Consider the following 21,697-nt stretch of genomic DNA (forward strand, 5'->3'; position numbering starts at 1 on the left):
GAGGTGTCATGTAGTAATTTGTCATTTCCATTTAAAAAAATGTAGCGTTTTGAATTGAGACAGTACTACTCCACAAAAATACAAATTTCACATGCAGCTAAGATTTTCTCAGATTTTCTGCTTCTTCTGTGGCAACTTTTTAATGTTCATAAGTACTTTGGAAAAACATGACATCAATTAAATAAACAAATCAACAAGAACTTAGCAATAAATTGTGTATAAAAGTGATCTATTCTCAATTTGGAGTTTTGTTTGGAATATCCAGTGATAGTCAGTTTTTAATTTTAGTTTTAATTTTAGTTAAGTAGCAAAGGTTGTAGCAGCAGTAATGGTTGATTCAGTCAACATTATCCAAGCCAATGTTTCCTCATATATACATATAAGGAAATTTGCACCATATAAGGGATTTGCACCATAAAACGAACCCAGCCATAAAACAAAGCACACATCTACATCCTTGTTCCTGCTGCCTCAGTCACTTGGTACACTGGAGGTGGTACAGTCAGTGGTACAGCCCACTGTTTTTTTATTTATTTATTTTTGGGTCAGTGTTACAGCCCACAGGTTTTAAATTGTTCTTTGTGCGAGGTGTATCTTCTTGTTTCCGGAATAGCAAATGAGGTCACCAGGACTGACCGAGGTAACGAATCAACCTATACCATGATCTTGGTAGTGCTGTTGGTCTCTCCAGCTTTGTGTAGTTATCACAAAAAAATTGTGGAAAAAAATTGCACCGCGTGAAAGAATTCTTCGAGTTGAGATTGGTGATCTTAGAATAAATGTGATGTGCCATTGGGCCTCATTTTTCAGTCTTTTAGTAAAGTGTAAATGTCTGTGTAAGCCGAACTGAACTAAAATTTTCCAGCAAATTTACAAAAGTCTCAAACGCCGATTTTCTTCGTACTCATGCGTACGTTGATCGCCTGTAATGTGCAAAACGTGTCCCCGACACGGCTCATTTGCATGTAGTGACGCCCACAAAAACACAAAACGAATGATCTGGGTAAAGCCCTAAAATCAGAAACTGAAATTATTTTCACTCACTTTATTAAATTTCCGTCCATGCTCCAGCAGTAGGAGAACCGCTACATAGAAATTTACTACTTATAGTAAATTTAGTAGTAATTTTCTGTAATCATAGGTCTATCATTAGAGGATCGTCATCGTATAATCTGACTTGGAGGATATACATGATCACAGAGTCTGTTATAGAATTCAGCCAAGATTTTATTGGGATCTTGTACAGTGTGACAAGTTATAATCTTAAGACTGCTGTAATCACAGAGGGTGGATTTTATTTTTTTTTTCTCTCTAATTTTACTGTTCCTCTTGCAGGTTGGAGTGATAGTGACTCAGTTGCTTCTGCTCATCCTCTACACGAACAGTGCCTTCCTCTTCATCGGTACCTGCTTTCTGGGTCTGTTTATCAGCAGTGTCTACCCGTGCATGCTGGCTTTCACGGAAGACCTCCTTGACTACAAAGGTATTTACAACAATCTCTGTCACTAAGGATCTTGTTTTCAGTTTCCACTGTGACAGAGAGGTGACTGTATCACCAGTGTTTACCCAAGGCTTTCCACTAAGATCAAGGATACGTCAATAGGATGTGCCATCCTTTGGCACCTAAACTAGTCATTCCTGTTTCACCCCTGCTGTTATCACTGGCATCTCGGTTTGACTGCACAGAACACAAGATCAGATTGATCTGCCCTGCAAGACTGACAGCTTTTTTTAATTCAGGATTCATCCCGCTGGCCCTCGTATAGGGACGCTACCTCCAAGCCGCCCGCTCAATCCATATTCAAGTAAATGATAATTGATCTCTTCGGAGCCCGATTTGGAAGGGCTGAGGAATTAGCGAGGGCTCTGCGCAGCTAAAGTTTGAAAGACATTAATAACCTTCTGAATGCAAGTCTGGGCGAGTGAATAATCTCATGATCCAGCAGAGAGAAATTAAAGCGGCATTAGTTCGTTCTCAACGGCTTCAACACGTTCCCTCCTGTCCAATTAATCTAAGCCCTCTTCTATTAAATTTGACGCCATCGTGAATCGCTCTCTTAGAAGTTTTTCACAAGATACTCAAAAATTACTAAAATACGTCCGTGCATTCTGAATTACTGCAGAGAGACCAAGCTTTGCATGACCTCCAACATGATTTTCTCCTTTTTTTTTTAATTCATATTTTATTGAATTCATGAAAGAGATTTGGTTGACGAATTTGGGTATATTTTATCGAAACCCACCCTTGCTTACTGGCACCATTTGTTACATCTCTTTCTTGAATCTATTGTTGAACATCCATATATTTTTGTCATGAAGGTTGTGCCACTACAGTCCTTGTGACCTCTGCTGGAATGGGAGAGATGCTTCTGCAGTTACTGGTGGGATCGGTAAGGAAACCACGTTACATTTCGGTTGTATGTAACCTTGACTGGTCTTAACATTGACCTTTTGCACTTTTTTTGTTCCAGATGATCAACACGCACGGCAGTTACAGCTTCATGTTGTGTGGCATGATCTTTGGCTGCATGGGCTTCACACTCTTCCTGGCACTGCTTTTAGTTCAACACAGACACAAAAAGTACTTAGCAGGTATTATTGCTTTTTAATTACCTACATTACTGAAAATGCATTTGTTCAGGGGAATCAGTTGGCAACAGGGATGTTCCTGTAAGACTTGTTCTTTGGATGCTCCTTGTCTGACCGGGAAACCGTCTGTTGTAGGTTCTACATACAAACTTTCTGGCAGCTAAAATTTGTAAAGGTCCAGTTACATAAAAGTCCTTGCTTACAAAAGTCGGATTAAGCAACTAGTTACATTTTAATGCTTAATCATTAACGAGTTCATGGCTATAAATATGACTATTTGAAGTGGTCGCGTTTTTGTTTTCGTAGAATAAACGCATACTTCTCAATCCAATCTATTTTCAACGTTAACTTTTTTTTTTTTTTTAAACAGGCCTTGTGGTCATTTAGCTAATCTCTGAAAATCTGTGAAAACTCTTTCCTAGATAATGTTTCTAGCCCTCTGGCTAGCCTCTGATCCAATGAGCTGCCTTCAGCCAAATCATTTGCGTAAATGCATGTGATTAGCTGCGAAAGTGGATCTGATACAGAAGCTGCGATAGCAATGTTGAGAGAACGAGAGTTGAATGAACAACGGCGTTTTTAATAGCTTTAACGGCTCTGCAGCAGTATTTTTCGAGTGCTTGGTTCGGGCTGCTGAAATCCTTCGGTGCTGGTCTACCAATTGACGACCGTTGCTTTCCAGAGAGATAAACTAAAGAACCTGTTGCCAGTACGTTATGCTGGTAAGGATGATGACACTGACACGGAAACCTTCAAATAGTTTTTTATTGTCTGTGTCACTGGACAGCTGCTTCCAATGCCATCCCTGTAGCAGAAAGGTCTGGGACTAACGAAGCTGAACACTGACTGACGACTGGCGCTACAGAGCCGGAGTCGGACCAAACGGACCAAGATGCTCGCAGTCTGAGACTGTGGCGTAGGAGGGAAGGGGACGAGACTGGATCATAGTCACTGGTTTGAGACAATCCTCAAAGCCTGAGAAGTGTCGGACCTTTCATAGAACTGTAGACCAAAGATGATTTGTCGTTGATTTGTGTGCATAAAGCAGGTAGATGTGTTGTAAGCCTGGGGAAATTGGGACCTTCACTTCTAGATTCTGCTGTCATTGCGAAAAGCAGAGAAAACCTTCCACTTTCCTCCTGTCTCGACATGCTTGGTATGCGAGTCGCGCTAAGACTTGTTTAAAGCTTATTTTCAATCTTCTGGAAAGCTAAATTTATACCATCACAGATTGCTTGTGATGTTTGCAACTGATTTCTTGAGCTGTAAATAATGAAACGGTGTAAATGAACAAATACAGCACTTTCAGTCCAGTTTAGTTGTAAATCTCACATTAGGAAATAATGCACTTTTTAAAAAAGAATAATCATTATTTTTGTGGTTTAAGTTTCGAACAAGATGGCATTCATAATTTCTGCTTGAAAAAAAAAAAAAAAAGGTTAAAGGGATTATAATGTCCAACCAGATGTAGGACAATCCAGCAATGCAGTGATTAAACTCGGATCAAACGTATGGCATGAGTTTTCTGTGTAAATTCTTGTGTTGCTTGTTGTACCATGTAATGCCTGTGGATAGTTGTGTTTTTTCTTTTCTTCCCCACAGGCTTTTCTATTTCCCAGTGTACTCTTTCTCTACTGATAAACAGGTAAACTGTGCTAGCTGCCAAATTATGAAACGGCAATGCTTTTTTTTTTTTTTTTTTTTTCTACCAAATAATGAACTTGAAATTATTCCTCCACGTTTTGACATTTTTGGCAAAAAGGGAATTAATGTTTTGTTATTAACTTTAAGTGTGAGGAAAAAGAGGCTGTTAAGGGGAGCAACAGTTTATAGCTGCTATAATGTAACTGAGAACAGGAAGTAACTTGTTTTGTGGCTCTTCCACAACATTAAATGTAACTATAAATGGTTAGCTATAAAAATTAGGACGTGTCGTTCGTAAATTGAATTAAGGCGAATTGCTGCAGTATAAGCTGAATAAAACACTTGGGTACATGGAAATAATCAACTTCACGGTGGTAAGAGTGACTCTGCTTCATCAAACCAACTCATTATTGATTATTTTCCTAGAATAGTACACTTGGGCATGTATTCTTCTCGGAAAATAATCAATAATGAGTTGTTGTGATGAAGCGCAGTTAACTTTACCACTGTGAAGTTGATCATTTTCCTTAAAAGTATAAAACAATAGAAAGGCTCCTTGGACTGTATTGAGGATCAAATGTTTGTGATTCAGTATCCAAAATTCTCAGAATTGTCGGAATTCTGGTCCAAACATCAGTCATTTAATATCAGTTAATCACATTCCAAACACTGACAGCATTTAAAAATCAAGCATTTATTTTAAACAGAGTGAGTGTAATAAGATTAGATCTTCTAGCAGACAATAGCGTTTTAATATAAGCTTGCTTTTGCATGCAGAAAGTCATAAAATGCACATCCCACTAGCTTCCTGGAAAAGCTTCCTCGTATTGTGCTGTGTAGCTGCGGGCGTGCTGGGCCAAGTCCATGACCTTTGACCCTGAAGAAGCAGTTGTAGCTCCTTGCACTGCCAGCGTATTATTAATATCCACTGTACTGCATTAAATAGCTGCTTATTTACATCTGTTTGGGCTTCCCAGGTGTCTAAGTTAACACAACAAACCTCAGACACGGCTGACTGATTTTGTTTTCTTTAATATTTGTCCTTTTATTCAACATCCACAATAGCTATTAAGCCGAATCGACAGTTGTAAACATTTACGCTGGTTGTCACAGATTGAAAAGACAATGGGACAAAACGTTAGCATTTGCACATTAGAATTTCTTACAGGCTGAACAACATTTACATGATATGTTTAGGACTGGTCACTTATCAAGGCAGTGTTGGAGGAAAAAAAACTTTTTTTCACTAAATTTTAACTTGTGCATCTTAGAGAAAGCATGATTGTGTGATTGAGTTGACTTTTTTTTCCCCCGTCCAAATTCTCAGAAAATTAAATGCTTAAGAAAAAATAAATTCATTTATAGCTTGAAGATGAATGGGCCACAAAATGAGTATAATTTTGGAAAAAGTAGTAAATATAAAGATTTCTTTAGCTGTGCAGTAAAAGATGTACGTGCATAGATTCATCTTTTGTAGTAGGGAAACTGGAGGTATGCAGTTTTTCTTTTTTAATCTGAACAGAATTGTTTAACATGATATATTTAAATTTAAGTGCCCCAGAGAAAGTTAACACTGAAAAGTTATACACAAAAATATATTACAGAAGTATGGGAATGCTACAAATTTAAAATAAAAAAAAAAAAAGACCCGATTTTAGAAAAGAATGTGCAGGACTATCTAATCACTTAAAAGATACAGATAATATTTACACACAAGCAGACAAACATAGAAAAGCTATACATAAAATGTCAGCTTCTTTTTTTTTTTTTTTTTTTTTTTTTTTTTTTTGGTGGCAAAATATTTCAATTAACGTACTTTAATAGCTGTATAATAAACACGAAAGAACATAGAGGGGAAAAAAACTCCCAGTAATATCCAATTTCATATCGCACACTAAATAGATCAGTGTGCGTGTGTGCAAAAATACACACCGTAATGAGGGGTGAAGCCTTTTAGGAATGCTCAAGTCTAATAATTAGATCTGGATTTAAACATTTGAAGCATATGGAGGAAATCAGAGGTTGCAGCTATTAAAGAAAACTCTCTTTACACAGTATATCCACTTTCACTTGGTTGCTGCTACTTGAAAAAAAAAAAAAAAAAAAAAAAAAACACCCTTGAAAAAGCCACAAAAACTTACCCAAAATAATCAGCATGAAAAGCATCATTTCTAAGCATCATCTCTATCTCTAACTCTAACTTTCAGGTCCCTATGATCCTAAAACTCGTGTATGTTTGTAAAAAACTCACAAATCACACGTTGAACCACATTAGCTTAAGTAGTTAGCGTATGTTACAGCTAGGTTCCTACTAGTTCTGTTTTATGTCCAAGTTTGTAAAGTCTGTAGCTCTGTAAAGCACCGACGGCCAGAAAACTGACCACTGAGAAACGAAGGGGAAAAAAACGTGCACTCGTCACGTATGGCAGCGAAAAAAAACAAATTCACTAAGTCACCTTTTTCATACTTTTCACTTTTTAGCTTTTAAGATATTGTATTTATATACAAAGCCCTTTAAAAGGTTTGGGGACACCTGGTTTTTGTTTGATAGATTTTCAATTGACGAGCATTTCCTTTGTTGGTTTACAACAAAATTAACATTTAACCTTGTTATTTTTTTTTTTATATATTTTTATAATTGTTACAATTACTAAATAACAAACATTAAAATAAAAAATATTTAGCAGCTATAATTTGCATGCCATTTATTTACCTAGAAAAAAAAATAAATTAAGCTACTTATTTAAAAAAAAAAAAAAAATCTTTACCTTTCAATTGCGATGTATATTGTAGCTAAAACAATTCTAAAACTGGAAAAAAAATTGAGTCACTTGTTTATTTTGCCTCTTTTTATCCATCCTTTTTGTTTTAATTATTATTATTTTAATCTCACTGGCTTGGCTGTGTATTCATAATGCCCATGTTCTCGAACTATGCTTCGTTATAAAGTTAACCGCTGCACTTCGAGCTCCAGACATACTGCATAAGTGCTTGGTATTTGAAAGTATTTAACATACCTGAGACTCGGTCTGAGATGCTAAATAATTTCCATTTCATATTAATCTTTTTTTTTTTTTTTTTCCTGTCACACATTTGACACTGAGCTTTAGGTTGATTTGCTCTTCAAGTGCTTTCGCTGCACATGTGCACTGAGAGAATAACGACGTCAGGCGCCGTCACGCTGCGTGTGGCCGTGAATCCAGTTCTGCGTTTGAGTCATGGCTTGACGAGATCCTAATTACACACAATCATAGAGGTAGGATTTTGCATTGTGCAACTAATAGATATGTATTTCCTGGACTTTATCCTAGCTGTAGAAATTTGCTGGCTTCAATATTAGAAAGGAATTTATTTAAGACAAAGACGTCACGTTGCAAGTAATCTCGACTGCAGGAGATGGGAAATTTATGAAGTGAGAAATGTGCTGCTTCAGTGTGCAAAGTAAAGTAAAGTTTACAAATCTGGAAATAAAGCTTTGTAGTTCAAGCTTTCTAATTTTAATTACAAATTAAATTCCAGCCATGGAATACAATTTTGTGTTTAAGGCTTCAAATATGAGATCCTGATGATCAAGTGTAGAAATGTTTTATGTTTTTTTTTTTGTTTTGTTTTGTTTTGTGGAGCAATCAATTTCAAATTCAAATTTTCACATCACTACATCTGGGGACTTCAGGAAAGCAAAGGAGCACAGATTTGACTGCTCTCATTTCAGTCTATGAGCCAGTTCAGTAGTGTTTTGAAAATTTAAATCTGAATTTGAAGAACGGAATCTGAAATTGCTTGCGTCACCAAAAACAAACAAATCTGATTATTTTAAACCTTAGTTTGAAACCTTGCACACAAGTTCAAACCATGGAAAACAATTTCAATTTGATGTAATTCAACTATAAAAGTTAATTCACGAATTCAAAATTGTACTTTTTTTATTTAATTGTAGAGATACATTTCTCACTCCATAGAAATTAGCTGAAATTTGTTGATAATAAAAGCATCACATTAAAAGATCTGGCTGTTTTACAAAGTTGGAAAACAAGGCCTCATTTCTACAGAATATTTGTGCCACTAGGAACTTGAGTTTTGTACATTTTTATTTAATTAAATTTATTTGCATTTAAGTTTACTTATCTATTTCTATTCATTTACGCTTGAATGTTTTGCAATTATCTGATAGCGAAATTGAATTTAATCAAACTGAACGTGTATAAAAGTCTTTAAAATCAGATTCATGTTCATATAATGATGCACAAATTTCAAGTTCATTTTTTTTTTGTGGCACAACACACTTTAAATTAATCAAATTCGGATTAAATTTTATACGTAAAAGTAAAGCTCGGATTCAGAATAAGAAACGTTTGGAGCTGCCAAAATTTACATTTTAATTATTACGTTTGACTATTTTAATGTTGAATTTACTTTAAAAAAAAAAAAAAGCATAAAAATTCCAAATCCTAGTGAATTAAATCTCATTTCCAGCTATTTCCTTTCTAATCTATTTCTTTGTATGTAAAATTACAAAAATAGCTTTTCTAAAAGAATCCCGGGGATTATTTTTTATTTTAAATGTTTATTTTTTAATCAGTTCTGACACCCGAATTCAACTTAAAACCTTAAAGGTTTTGTCTTAAAACCTCACGATATATGAATATACCTCCTTGAAAAATAATATGATTCCTATAAACCCTATTTGAACAGTCGATACATACGATACAAAAATAAGTATCTGGATGTTTAGAGTCCCTGTGTCTTATTTTTCCGTAACCAAACTAGATTACAATCTCTAGATATTTCTGAAAAGAGTTTTAAACGTCTTTGAGACATCATTAGTGCGTAAGTGCGACGTTAAATGACTGATACGAGTGGTTGTGTCAAGGTGCTTGTAGATTATGGCAAAAAAGGTGCAAAATGAAACTTTGTTCAAAATATGCAGGTCATCTCCCTCTAAGTACGAAGGCTGAGAAACGAGAGGATTGGCCTGGCAGAGAGGCGATTACGTACAACACCTCATGACGCTCAAGTAGGGATGCATCGATACTGATGCTGGGATTGAATAGCGGTCGGATACTGTGCTCATTTACGCCTTAAAAAAAAAAAATGCTCTGATACCCCGAGATACTACGTCTAATGAAAATATCAAGCGGAGGAACTACAGCGTCTTGAAACGCTAGCTAGGTGAGAAATGAAGGTGCACAGCTGATGCTAGGCGAGTGAAAATAACAGCTCTTACCCAGTATGCTCTTGATCATCAGTTGCTATCATTGTTGGCGAGTTAGTGACAGAAAAGGACTTTACGTAAAGCTGTACAGACGCGGAGTAAAACACCTGCACTTCTCAGCTGCACCTCTACTTGATACAAGGTGACTAATGTAGCTAGCTAATTCACTTTATTTAAAATCAACTTCGCTAACTTTATAAAAAGAACATGCGCATTTCATGGTCGTGATTTAAACCAGGGAAACAAACAGAGCTAAATAAAACGTCCATGTTCAATTAAATACTAAGTAGGTCACTCTTTTCAGCATCGGTATCTATAAGCACCAGAAAACGTTTTTGTTTGGGCGGGCTGGTATCGATGCATCCCTGTGTAGAAATCTAAAATCACTATCGTGAGAATCACTGTAATGTATAGGAGTGAAAACTCCTGAAGAAACAATGATTACAGTGACTCCCTGAAAGCCAATCTCCGCTCCCTGTAAGGCAAACAACACAAACACAATCAAACCGAAACAGCAGAGAAGTTAACGCTAATCCTTTCGAGAACTACGTCTTGATGGCTTGTTGTCCATATGAGCAAAGAGAACACCATCACAACTCTCCCTCCAGGCTGAAGACGAAGTTCCACCTGAAACCCGTAATGAAGGTCCTAAACACTCGTCATCTTCGGCAGCAGGAGGGAGAATTTGGTCAACGGGTAACACACGGTGGGTGTGCGACGTAATACAGAAAAATACAGGAGGAGAGATGGGTGTGTTTTTGTGTAAAGGCAAACCCACCAATCATGGCAGTCTATTTTCTTTTTTTTTTTTAAATTATCCTCTATGTCTTCTGTGGGTCTGGAGAGAGCGGTCCTGGTGTGTTGGTGCCATCCAGACTGTGTACCGGCACCGAGAACTGGGTGGAGCTCAGGACAGACGGAAACTGCGGAGAGAAGAGGCAAAGAATATAAAGGAAATGCCAGTCAAAACTGGCAACTTCAGGCTAAGTGAGAAGGTGGTTAAAGGAAGTAGTAATAAAAAGAAAGAAAAACATTTAAATGTATTCAGTTTCTCCTGTGAACTGATCTGGCAAGACACAAAGTTAAAGTAGAAGAAGAAGCAGCAAAGTCAGTCACTAAAAATCTTTTGTGTTTCATATACGGCATACATCCACCCCACCCTCCACAAAACGTTTTAACATTTTAAATTTGGTCATAATGGAAAAAAAAAAAAAAACCTAACTTGTGTACTTACTTGCACACTTGGATACATATTTACAAACTTGCATACTTATTTACTTACATACATAGTTGTGTACTTCCATACTCGCATACCTATTTATACACTCACTATCCACTTTTATCATGAACACTTGCTCATTTATGCCGTTATCTAATCAGCCAATCATGTGGCAGCAGCACAATGCATAATATCATGCAGATACAGGTCAAGAGCTTCAGTTAATGTTCACCTCAAACATCAGAATGAAGTAAAAGTGTGATCTCTGTGACTTCAGCCATGCCAGATGAGCTGGTTTGCATATTTCAGATACTATCCTGGGATTTTTCACACACAACTGTCTCTAGAGTCTACACAGAATGGTGTGAAAAACATAAACCATTGCGTGAGCAAACAGTTCTGTGAGTGGAAGCAGCTTGTTGATGAGAGACGAGCTACAACAGCAGAACATGACACTGGGTTCCACTTCTGTCATGTGGTCTTCTGCTTTTGTAGCCTATCCATCTCAAGGTTCAATGTTTTGTGCAGGCTGAGATGCTTTTCTGCTCACCATGGTTGTAAAGAGTGCTTATTTGAGTTACTTTATCCTTCCTGGCAGCTATTTAGTTATTTCGTTCATTTTTCTAATTCTCATCAAGTCTAAGGTTGCTTTCATACATTTTTTTTGTCTCAACTGCCAGCACACGGTTTTACACGTAATCCTATGAGCCTGATTTGTTTAACATTTCCTAAACCACAGTGATGTCAAAAGATAACAGAAAGACAGGAATACTTCCAGACTTTGTAGCTCTTTCTACAAGATGTAAATTTGTTGCTGCATGTTTTAAAGACGAGGCAGAAAACTGTTACAAACAGAGCACGGTGTCTCACCCTGGGTGAATGCAGAAGATGGATTCATAACAGGACGCGAAGACGAGCTGAAAGAAGACTCACCTGAAAGAGTGTGTGTGCGCTTTGTCTTCGGGCCGGGCTGATAGGAGCGACGGGACTGAGCGTGCTCCAGAAGTGGATGTTGGAGAGCAGAGGACTTGGTGTAAGCAACAAGGGTGTCTGTGGCAAAACAAATAACAACTAATCAGCGACCATGCTTACTTTACCTTTGTGTTGTGTTTACTGTGTTCAGATAAAGTGCCATTATCTGAAATCTGGATTCTGATTGGTCAGAAGGTGTTGATTAATTTTCTATAACAGCAGCAGGTTTATATAAATGTGCTGGTTTTAATACATTAACAAATTGCTCCACATAAACAGATTTTAAAAATGCATACTCATTGATCTGCTGTTTTCTGTGTGGAGATGTTTAACATTTATGGAAGGAGTCTCCAGTGTCAGCACATTCCGGTTTCTCTAACATGACAAGTTGCCTTTTTTTTTTTTTGTCTTATTGTCAAGAGTGAGGAAAAAATGAGAGTCTGGTGAGGGAATGTTTATAGCTGCTATATGTGAAAACAGGAACTAACTGTCTTGTGGATATTCCACAACATTAAATGTAACTATAAATGGAGAAAAAGTACCATGTCATTCTTTTATAAATAAAAAAAATTTAATTGTTGGAAAATTGCTGTGGTATAAGAGATAAACCACGGCAGGTAACGGTACTTCATCACATCACCCTGTCGTTGATTATTTTCCTACAACAGCATTTTGGTGTTACTCTCAGCAACATAAAAATGATTTCTAAAAATTATTATTTAATATTCCTTTGATCAAAGCTCATTTTGATCCAAACAGAACATTAAGGTCTATTTCCAAATATCTGATCCAATATGAAACGACGATAAAAATGTAAGCGTATGTTTTTTTTTACACTCCGTAACAATGCAACATGAGGGAAAAGGTTAATGCAAAAAGCAGTCTCGTGATTAGTTTTAGAAAACAGAGGAAGCCCACCCAGGCGTAAGGACTCCCCGCATCGTGACAACACGAAGACAAAAAAACTAAAAACAAAACAATCCCTCATCTGTCGCGTAACTAAAAAAGATGGCTGAGAGACAGCTGAGCGTCGTCATCTGGAGCCAAGCAAATATCTGATCATAAAATCAGCCATTGTGTGGCCTTAATGAGGTCATCTATCAAAGCGCCATTCAACCAAATCTCATCACGACCCTGTGGGTGCGAGGAACCCACCCATGCAGCCGGTTTCACAGCAAAACTAACCTCCGAAACTGGTGCGTTACTGCCACCTACTGTCCGAATAACGAGCCTCAGCGTGGAAAAGAGGGAGAATATTAGTCCCTATTGTCAACAGAAAGCTGTCAGGGGAGTGTTACAGCCTCCAGAAGTGTATTTCACAATACGCCGCTCATGTGGTGGCCTGGGAAAACCTTCACGTGCTCAGCTTTGGACATTTCACACTAGAAATAAACTGAAATATGTTTCTCGTTTGCATGAATCTCAACCACAAAAATAGTTTTAGCCCTTTAAAACCGTCTTGTTTCTTTGCAATTCCACTGTAAGACGCGTCACCTGCCTCTCCATTTATAACCCTAGCTACATGTGGGAAAACAACATTACTGCGAAAACTGAAAGAATTATACATTTACAGTGGAACATGAGACATGACTTAGATTATCAGTTATCATTCACATCAGTCTCTTGGTGAGCAAATTGAATGTTTTTATTAATTAATCTATTAATTAATAAAAATTAATTAAATATATATTTACTTTCATATAATTTTTAATATATAATATTTAATTATATATATAATATATAATTAAATAATATTATATATTAATAATAATACAAAAATAAATATTAATCATGTAATATAGTTTCTCTTTTTGTTTTTAATGTATTTTTGGTTATTTATTTTAATTAATTCATATTTTAAAAACAAAATATAAACAACAATTAATTGATTAATTAATAACATATAATTCATGTTAGTGCTTTGGCTTAGAGACAGCTTAGTCCGCTATTCTCTCACATCGAAAATCCAAAATTGTGTCATGATCACAATGGGCAAGATCAACCTTTATAAATAAATAAATAAATTTATTTTTAAAAATTTCAGCACGTGCCTAGAAAAAAAAAAACCTGCTTTCGTGCCTAAACTCTGCAGTCCTTCTTCAAACCTGCACTTAGATGACACGAGCAAACTCAGTCGACGGTGAGGTACAGAGCTCTGACGGAGCCGAGCGTTTGGGTTACAGTGTCACTGTTTTCAGTGCAATAGTGTATTATGTAGTGGAAGATGGATGAAAAATATCAAGGAGGAAGATCGGCACGCGCTAAAGCCCAACATGATGGGAGAGTTTTAACTGGCCTGCGCACAAATCTGATTTCACGACAGAACGAACTGATAAAGATCAGGCAACTAAACTAATTTGTTATTTTTGTTCATTTTTATTTTGGTGGGTTGAAGTACCAAAGTTCAGATACGTCAGTGTGAGAACTGAGCTGCATGTGTTTACTACAGTCACTGGATTGTGTCTTTAAATATCAGAATAATACAGTGATACAGATGCTACACCACACTGTAGCCACTAGGTGTCAGTACAGTCCTCGGAGAAAACACCGCCATACGGCACAAAAAAGAACACAATCACAATCACAAGTAGAGAACTTGTGATGATTTTGTAAACTGTAATCAAAACGCTGGCAGTGAATGAAACACCTGCTCCACATCACCACACCACAGCAGGGGGAAGGAGGGAGGATACTGACCTGCAGGAAGGCCGGCGTGAGGGAGGCTGTAGGGAGTGACGGGCTCGACAGGTTGAGGGGACTCAAGTCCGAGCTGCTCACAAACACCGTGGGCATGAGCTCCAGCCCTCGGGGCTTCTTCGACGTTTTGCTGCTCTGACTACGGGACACCGACACGTCCGAAGAGCCGGATTCAGACGAGGGCTGAACCTGGGGCAAAACAGCGTCAAAGGTTCAGCATTTATGGAAGGAGTCTCCGGTGTCAGTGCATTGTTAGAGGTAACTTTACATTTTGCACCATGGGAAAGTCTTCAGGACAGGAGTTTACGCTTTGTGGTTTCTCTGTAACTTGACAAGCTGCGTTTTTGGTCTTATTATCTTCAAAAAAGAGAATCTGGTGAGGGAACGACTGTTTATAGCTGCCATAACATAAGTAATAATGGGAACTAACTGTTCCACACCATCATATGTAACTTTAAGAAATAAATTAAAAAAAACTGTACTTGTTGCCAAATTGATGCTAGCCAGTTTCAAATATCTTTTAAGTGTTGTGTGAGGACAGAACACCACAACTCATAACCAAAACATGGCCAGTGACGTGCTAACTCTCTGTCAAACGTGTGTATTAGCCTGTATTTATGCCCTTAACTAGCTAACTAGCAACAGCTACCACTTTTTTTGTCTCATCAGTTAGGCTTCCAGGCAACCAAAACGTGGGACTGAGCCGCACCAAGTTTTTTATTTTAACTACCAAATTTAGATTTTCATCCATCCCTGTATTAAGTATAAACACCTCAGTGTTAACTTTCTCAATGAAAGAATATATAAGTGAAGTTTATCAGATTCTAGTGATCATTCCTCTCATCTCCACATTAAACATGGCATAAACATCTCATCTCTAAATCGAATGATTTTCCTAAAAATAGCAAATATTATTTTAAAAAAAACAACATATATATTTCCAGAAAGTATTTGTGGACTTTACCTGTAGCTGCAGCTCTGTAGGCTGAGAGGAAACCGACTCGCCGTCCGTGTCGATGATCAGCTCCTTGGAGTCGGCGAGTGTGCTGGGAGAGGGCGAGGGACATCCCAGCGAAGGAGAAATCCCTGAGAGGATGATGTTCACTGGTGCTGCGTCAGTACCAGAGTTCACCTGGAGCGGCGTGGTGGGAGTGAGCTGCTCTTCCTCAGGCTCTGACGTCTGGATCGGGGGCTGACCGGACTGCGCAGATGGAGTCAGCTTCTCCGTCACGCTCTGCGTAGGAGTTCTTGTCGGAGGCGAAGTCCCGAATTTGATGACCGACGGAGGCTGGACGGCTTCTTTCTTCTCTGCCATCTTCTCTCCGGGGTTTTCCATCTTGATGGACTTGAAGAGCTGCGTTCCTGACTGGAGAGAAGTCAGAGTGAAGGATGTGTACAGACCTGAGTGGATGTAGTCATTCCGGCTGGACGATTTGGACTGGCTCGGAGCGGCGATGCCTTGTTTGAAGGCGTCCTTGGTTGGTTTGTTGCTGGTGGGTTGGCCTTTGTTTGGTTGTTGCTCGGGAGAAGGAAGGGGACTCGCTTCGGGTCCCTCGGCTCGGGCTGCGTAATCAGCTTTTAAAATGTCCGGATAGGAGACGAAGCGGTATACAAACTTCTGGCCATTTACTTTCTTAATTATGTTCTGAGAGGAAAGAAAAAAATTATTCAGAGGAGAAGCAACTTTCTGTATGAACTTATTTATGGACATGGATGTATATATACTTTATGGACACACAACCTCCATTTTTGATTAAAACACTGTCTTTTTGTTCAACCCTTTAATATTAATCAATGCATGTTGTATCTTATCCATCCTGCTGATAATGATATCAAATACTCCTAGCACAGAGGTGCACAATTCCTGACTGTAGCTCATCTGTCGCTATGTCCAGTTTATCTACTATCACTGAACAGTGCTTCTAAACATAATAAACCCAGCTAGGGATACAAGCGTTACTGTGCATTATGTTTTATAAATATTATATACCACAGCACTCTTCAATGTGCATTAAACTCGAATTATCTACGTATGCATGTTTGTATGTATATACATATATACACACACCGTCCATTTTATTAGGAACACCTAATCTGTGTAAACTCTAGAGACTGTTGTGTGTAAAGATCCCAGGAGATCAGCAGTTTCAACAATCATGCCATGATTAAAGTCACAGAGGTCAGACTTTTTCCCTGTTCATATTTGCTGTGAACATTAACTGAAGCTCTTGATCTGCGTCTGATCCGTCTGATTTTATGCATTGTGCTGCTGCCACATGATCGCATAAATGAGCAGGTGTTCCTATTAAAGTGGACAGCGAGTATGTGTAATGTATATGTATGTATGTATATACATAACCTGTTTCTCATTGATCACACTATTTTCCTACTTTTTCCCCCGCTCCGTGCTCATCGTTGTTTCACTATTTAAAGCTCCTTCTGTTGAAACGTGGCTTAGAAACTACGTCAAACTACGGCGGCGTAACTGGCGGAAACACGAGCCCTCAGAGGAGAAAATCATTATGTAAGCAAGCGACTGTTGTGGATAAGAGCGTACCTTGTCGTAGTAGTAGCGCAGGGCTCGGCTCAGCTTGTCGTAGTTCATGCTGGGCTTGTTCTTGCGAGCGCCCCACAACTTGGCCACCTGCTCGGCCTGCAGCAGCTTGAACTCGCCGTCCTCATTGGTCCAGCAGATGAGCTGCTCATTGCCCGGGTCCAGCAGCAGCTGCAGCAGGAACTGCCACAGGGTCACTGAGCTGTCCATGCTCTCCTCTACGAGACAGGAAACCAGCCGGCATTACATATATAACCACCTTGCTAGCAACCAACTCTAGGAAGCGGAAAGGGTAGTTAGATATTCCTAACAAACTTCACAAAGGTGACACTATTGACTGTTTTATTGACGTGTTAATCCGCCACACCTTTAGTTCACAGTGAGGTCACTGGTCGTGACTTAATTCTCTCATTAGCTCAGCTTTTCTGAGATATGTTGGTAAAGATCATTGCTTTTTTCTGGCAGAAACAGACATCATGAAAGTTCTTGGCCCTCATTAACAACATTAAACACTGGTCATGACGGATCCGGACGGGGACAGATACTGAGAACTGAGCTTGAACCGGGGACCGCTGTATAGAGTTGTACAGATGGCAAGCTTCAGACACAAGCGAAAGAGAACTGTCTTTGTTGTTGAGTTGTGTCTTTGCGTGTAAGTTATGTAAACCCCCATAAAATGTCAGACGGCACTGGTGGCAGCACGCCACGTCTCAGTGTGATACTCACGGATCAGAGCTCACCCTGAGTGAGACTTTGACAACTAAAAGTTAAGGTTTTTACTTTAAAGACGCACATCTTTGTGTGTCAGCGATGTAAACTGGAGGAATAAAGCCCTCTGAATACACAGATACCTCTAACGACTTTGTGGTTTCAAGTGGTTTGAGGCTGTGGTCAGACTTGGTGCTATGAGGAACACAGGCTCATCACCAACTTCAGGCGAGATCATGTCAAGTCTGTGTGTGGTTTCAGTTATTTTATCTGATGTCTAACTGATCTAATTTATCATCTTAAATGCTTCATACATTTCATTTTTTTCCCCTATAAGAAATTATAATCTATAAATGATGACCTATTCTATACTATGTGTCTTTGATATTCGTTCATCCATCTTCAGTAAGCGCTTTATCCTGGTCCGGGTGCTGGTGGATCCGGGGCCTATCCCGGGAACGCTGTGCACGAGGCAGGGATACGCCCTGGATGGGACACCGGTCCATTACGTGGCACCATCCACACACACACACACACACACACTCATTCCTATCATAATATATGTCCCGTTTTAAAACTTTTGTGTTTTTCTCCAGACTCAAGGCCGTTTGCCGTGAAACCTCGGTACGTTTGCTGAAGTCTGAAAGCTCTTTCCGAGGCCCGGAGAGGTCCTCAGACCGGATCACTGGTCCTCTTGAAAACAGTGCTCCAGAACTCAGGTGAACCAAACCACGGTGCGGTCCACAATTGGCACCACATGCCGAATAACATGATCACTTCAACTTGGTTTAACAGCTTACTTCCTGTTTCAAGTTTCACGGTGGCACCTGCACTGAGAACATCATGAATACACCACAAAAATCTTGTTCCTGCACGATGATATGCCATGCATCAAAAAGGCACAGTTCTTCAAACACTTGAGTTTTGGCACCAAAGGAAAGTAATTTAAAAAATTTATAAATAAATGGATGAACCTAGTGTCTGAACCTAGTGTCCGTTCTGTAAACCTGTGTGCAGGAAAGTGACTTATCGCATGAATCTATGGTTCAGAAAGAATGCTGCAATCGACTCACCTCGTAAGGGGTCAATCGCTGGGCGGAAATGACGTCATTTTCTACCTCGGCACAGACGAAGTGGAGAAAAACACAGACGCCTCCACGTTCATCTTTCGTTAGGAACGAGCTAGCCAGCTAAGTGCGATGACTGATGTACGTTTACCTCTTCAAACAGCGAACTGTGCAGTCAGTGGTTTAGCGTTAACATGCAGATATGTCTGTACGTTGACTGATCGAACGCAAACACTTGTATATGCAGTAAAAGTCCTTTCATGGTAAAAAGTGCTATTTTGCAGCCATGTTGATTTGACGTCACTCTACGTCACTGTAGTTGTTATTGAAGAAAAATGCGATATGCGGTACGATGATGCTGTAAGTGTCTAAAATCAATTGAAATTATATTTATATATTTAAAAACTGAAAATGATAGTCAACATACATGTTTCATGTTCTTTTGAGGAATAGAAAGCATTCTCTGTTAACTGCGTCGCCCTAAAACTTTCATTACTTTTTGAATCATTCGGTTATCGCAAGCCCTTTCGATATGTACATCTCGATATTTACATATTTATGATATTTCGTTAAATTCGATAAATTGTGCAGCGTACTGTGAAGACTAAACCAAGATGTCGAGTAGGAACTTCCAGTCGAGGGGGTGTTTGATTTGGCTTTTTACTGGTTAGAGGTTGGAAGTTACAAGTTGTGACTTCGAGTCAAGCAAAATTCTTCTACGTGAAATGAAAGCAAACGTGCAAATAAGCCCAGAATCGGTCCTGCGTGCAGACTCAAGAACTCAGGCCAAGGGTTTAGAGTCACCAATCCAGCTACGGGAATGTTTTTAGGAGCTGGGAGGAAACAGGAGGAAACTCAGAGGGACACGGGTAGACGTGTCACAGAGCTCGGGATCGAACCCGGAACCCTGGAGCTGTGAGGAAACAACACAAGCCAACATGCCACCTTGTCTCGGATCAGAGCATCTCTACGTCTTTTCAGTTTCTTCAAGCACCATGTAGGGTTCTTCATCTCATCCTGCTGGATCTCCCCTTTCAGGAAAGGTTTCGAACTCCTTTAGAAAGCTAGAACCATCCACAGAACCCTTTTTCATTGTACACAGGCTTTGGAAGGACACAGTAGTGACTTCAACCTGAACAAAATCTTTCAGATCATGGAAATGAATGAACAGTGAAACTGAACCTGTTCATTTGATTATGTTATGATTTTACACAACACTGTAGGTGTAATGCTTTGAACAGAATGCAAATAAACAGCTAGTTAGAAATATATTTTTTTTAAGACCTGGATTAAGATTAACCAGCTGGTTCATGGAGCTAACACGAGCTAATATAGCTAGCAAAGGTGCACACGTCGCAGTCTGGCCAAAGTTCACTGGCTAGCTAGCAACTCAGTTAGCCACTTAGCTTAGCTAACCAGCACAACTATTAGCCACAAATTATTCCTTACTGCTTGTTTAAGCTAACTATTTTGCATCAGGCAAAAAAAAAAAAAAAAAAAAAAAAAGAACACCATGTACATTTGAGCTTTCAGTTTCCAAACAACCTGTCAGCTAGCTAGCAAACACTTAGCGCGCTAGTTGGGTAACTCTTGCTAACTTAGCTAGCATTCCAGGTAAACAAACCTAGCTAGCTAGAGTTAGCAGTCTGATATTCACCAATATTTATGTTTTAACTTGTTTTTCTGGAGTGAGTTGATAAATTGGGAAAATATATACCGAAAGGAGACTAGCTAACTAGCTAGGTAGCTAGCTAAACGACTCACCTTGCTAGCTACGCTAAGTTAGTTATGAATATTCCGCTCAATTATTCATCATCCTCATCATCCTCATCCTCATCATCATGATCATACCTGCCAAATTCGATCCATCCAAAATATCTGATTTCTCACGTCGTAACAAATAAAAGCAGCCTTCAATCCAACTAAACGACTAAAACTCCGAAATGATGATTTTGTTTTAATCCCATCCCAATGTTTTCTCTCAAACAAAAAACAGGAAGTCTGCGTTTCATTCCTGCACTGATGAAGCCGCTGCTTGGGCTGTATCCCAAATTCCTCCCTACTCCCTACACACAGTGCACTTCACACTGCACTGAGTAAGGTCTCTAACCGCCTAAGAAGTGCACTATGTTTCAGTTCACGGCTGTATTTAAGACGCAACCCACAACTATCACTGTAAAGGTAAGGAAAATGGTAGAAAATGGTTAAAAAAAACTAGCAAGTGGGGTGGCAAGGTTTATTTCAGGAGTGGCAGCTGCCACCCTGAGCCACTTCTCAATCCTCAATCACTCATAGATGTAGGATTTGAAAAACAAACTTCAGAAATAACACTAGCATTTATCTGGGAAGGTATGTAAAAAATAATCCACTGGATTATATTAATATTTGTGGACTCTTTTCAGGGGAAAGATGGTTGCTGATGGTTGCTCAGAAAAGTCGCTGCCACCGGATGACATCACAGACGGATCGCCAGATTGACCGAGTCGTCACGATCATCTGCATATCGAAACGTGTTACACAACAAGAAACCTAGAACAGAATCGAATAGAATAGAGTTTTATCAGAATAGAGAATAATAGATTAAAACGTATTTCTTATAGAAAGTGGTCTTCTTTTGTCACAGCACCAAAAACGAACAGTTTATGTATTTATAAAATTCTATAATTTCTATCAAAAACGCAGACAGAAGGAAGCCGTGGTAGTGAGAATTCAGTTATGGATGGAATAACTCACTTTAGTATTTGTAAATGTCACCAAGAAGAGAGTTTAAATTGAAGAACAAAGAAGTGTGTGTGGGGTGATCAGTGATTGGTTGTTAGGAACAATGATCATGAGTGATTGGTCATTGGGAAAAATGGTGATCAGTGATTGGTTGTTGGGAAAAATGGTGATCAGTGATTGGTTGTTATGAACAATAGTGATGAGTGATTGGTCATTGGGAACTATGTTGATGAGTGACTGGTCATTGAGAACAATTGTGATCAGTGGTTGGTCATCAGGAACAACGCTGATGAGTGATTGGTCATTGGGACATG

The 21,697-nt window shown here is 38.8% G+C and overlaps 2 protein-coding genes across 4 annotated transcripts in view; one reads left to right on the forward strand and one right to left on the reverse strand.

Annotated features, from left to right (window-relative positions):
* Positions 1-6,024, forward strand: part of mfsd4aa (major facilitator superfamily domain containing 4Aa) — an 18,898-nt gene extending 12,874 nt beyond the window's left edge. Inside the window, exons 7-10 of one of the 3 annotated variants that reach the window (XM_053226989.1) lie at positions 1,336-1,483; positions 2,320-2,390; positions 2,472-2,592; positions 4,192-6,024. In XM_053226989.1, coding sequence (XP_053082964.1) covers positions 1,336-1,483; positions 2,320-2,390; positions 2,472-2,592; positions 4,192-4,238 — 387 coding nt within the window. In that variant the 3' untranslated portion in view covers positions 4,239-6,024. The other 2 variants (XM_026932563.3, XM_026932561.3) reach the window with 2 other exon arrangements.
* On the reverse strand, positions 5,250-20,694 carry elk4 (ETS transcription factor ELK4). Its single transcript, XM_026932565.3, has 6 exons — positions 20,514-20,694; positions 16,891-17,105; positions 15,298-15,978; positions 14,334-14,522; positions 11,598-11,714; positions 5,250-10,368 (listed from the first exon to the last, which is right to left on the reverse strand). The coding sequence occupies exons 2-6, from the start codon at positions 17,095-17,097 to the stop codon at positions 10,267-10,269; spliced, it is 1,296 nt and encodes a 431-aa protein (XP_026788366.2). The 5' UTR covers positions 17,098-17,105; positions 20,514-20,694; the 3' UTR covers positions 5,250-10,266.
* Between the last annotated feature and the right edge of the window lie 1,003 nt (positions 20,695-21,697).

Source organism: Pangasianodon hypophthalmus, chromosome 20 (assembly GCF_027358585.1).
Source record: "Pangasianodon hypophthalmus isolate fPanHyp1 chromosome 20, fPanHyp1.pri, whole genome shotgun sequence".
NCBI classification, from domain to species: domain Eukaryota; kingdom Metazoa; phylum Chordata; class Actinopteri; order Siluriformes; family Pangasiidae; genus Pangasianodon; species Pangasianodon hypophthalmus.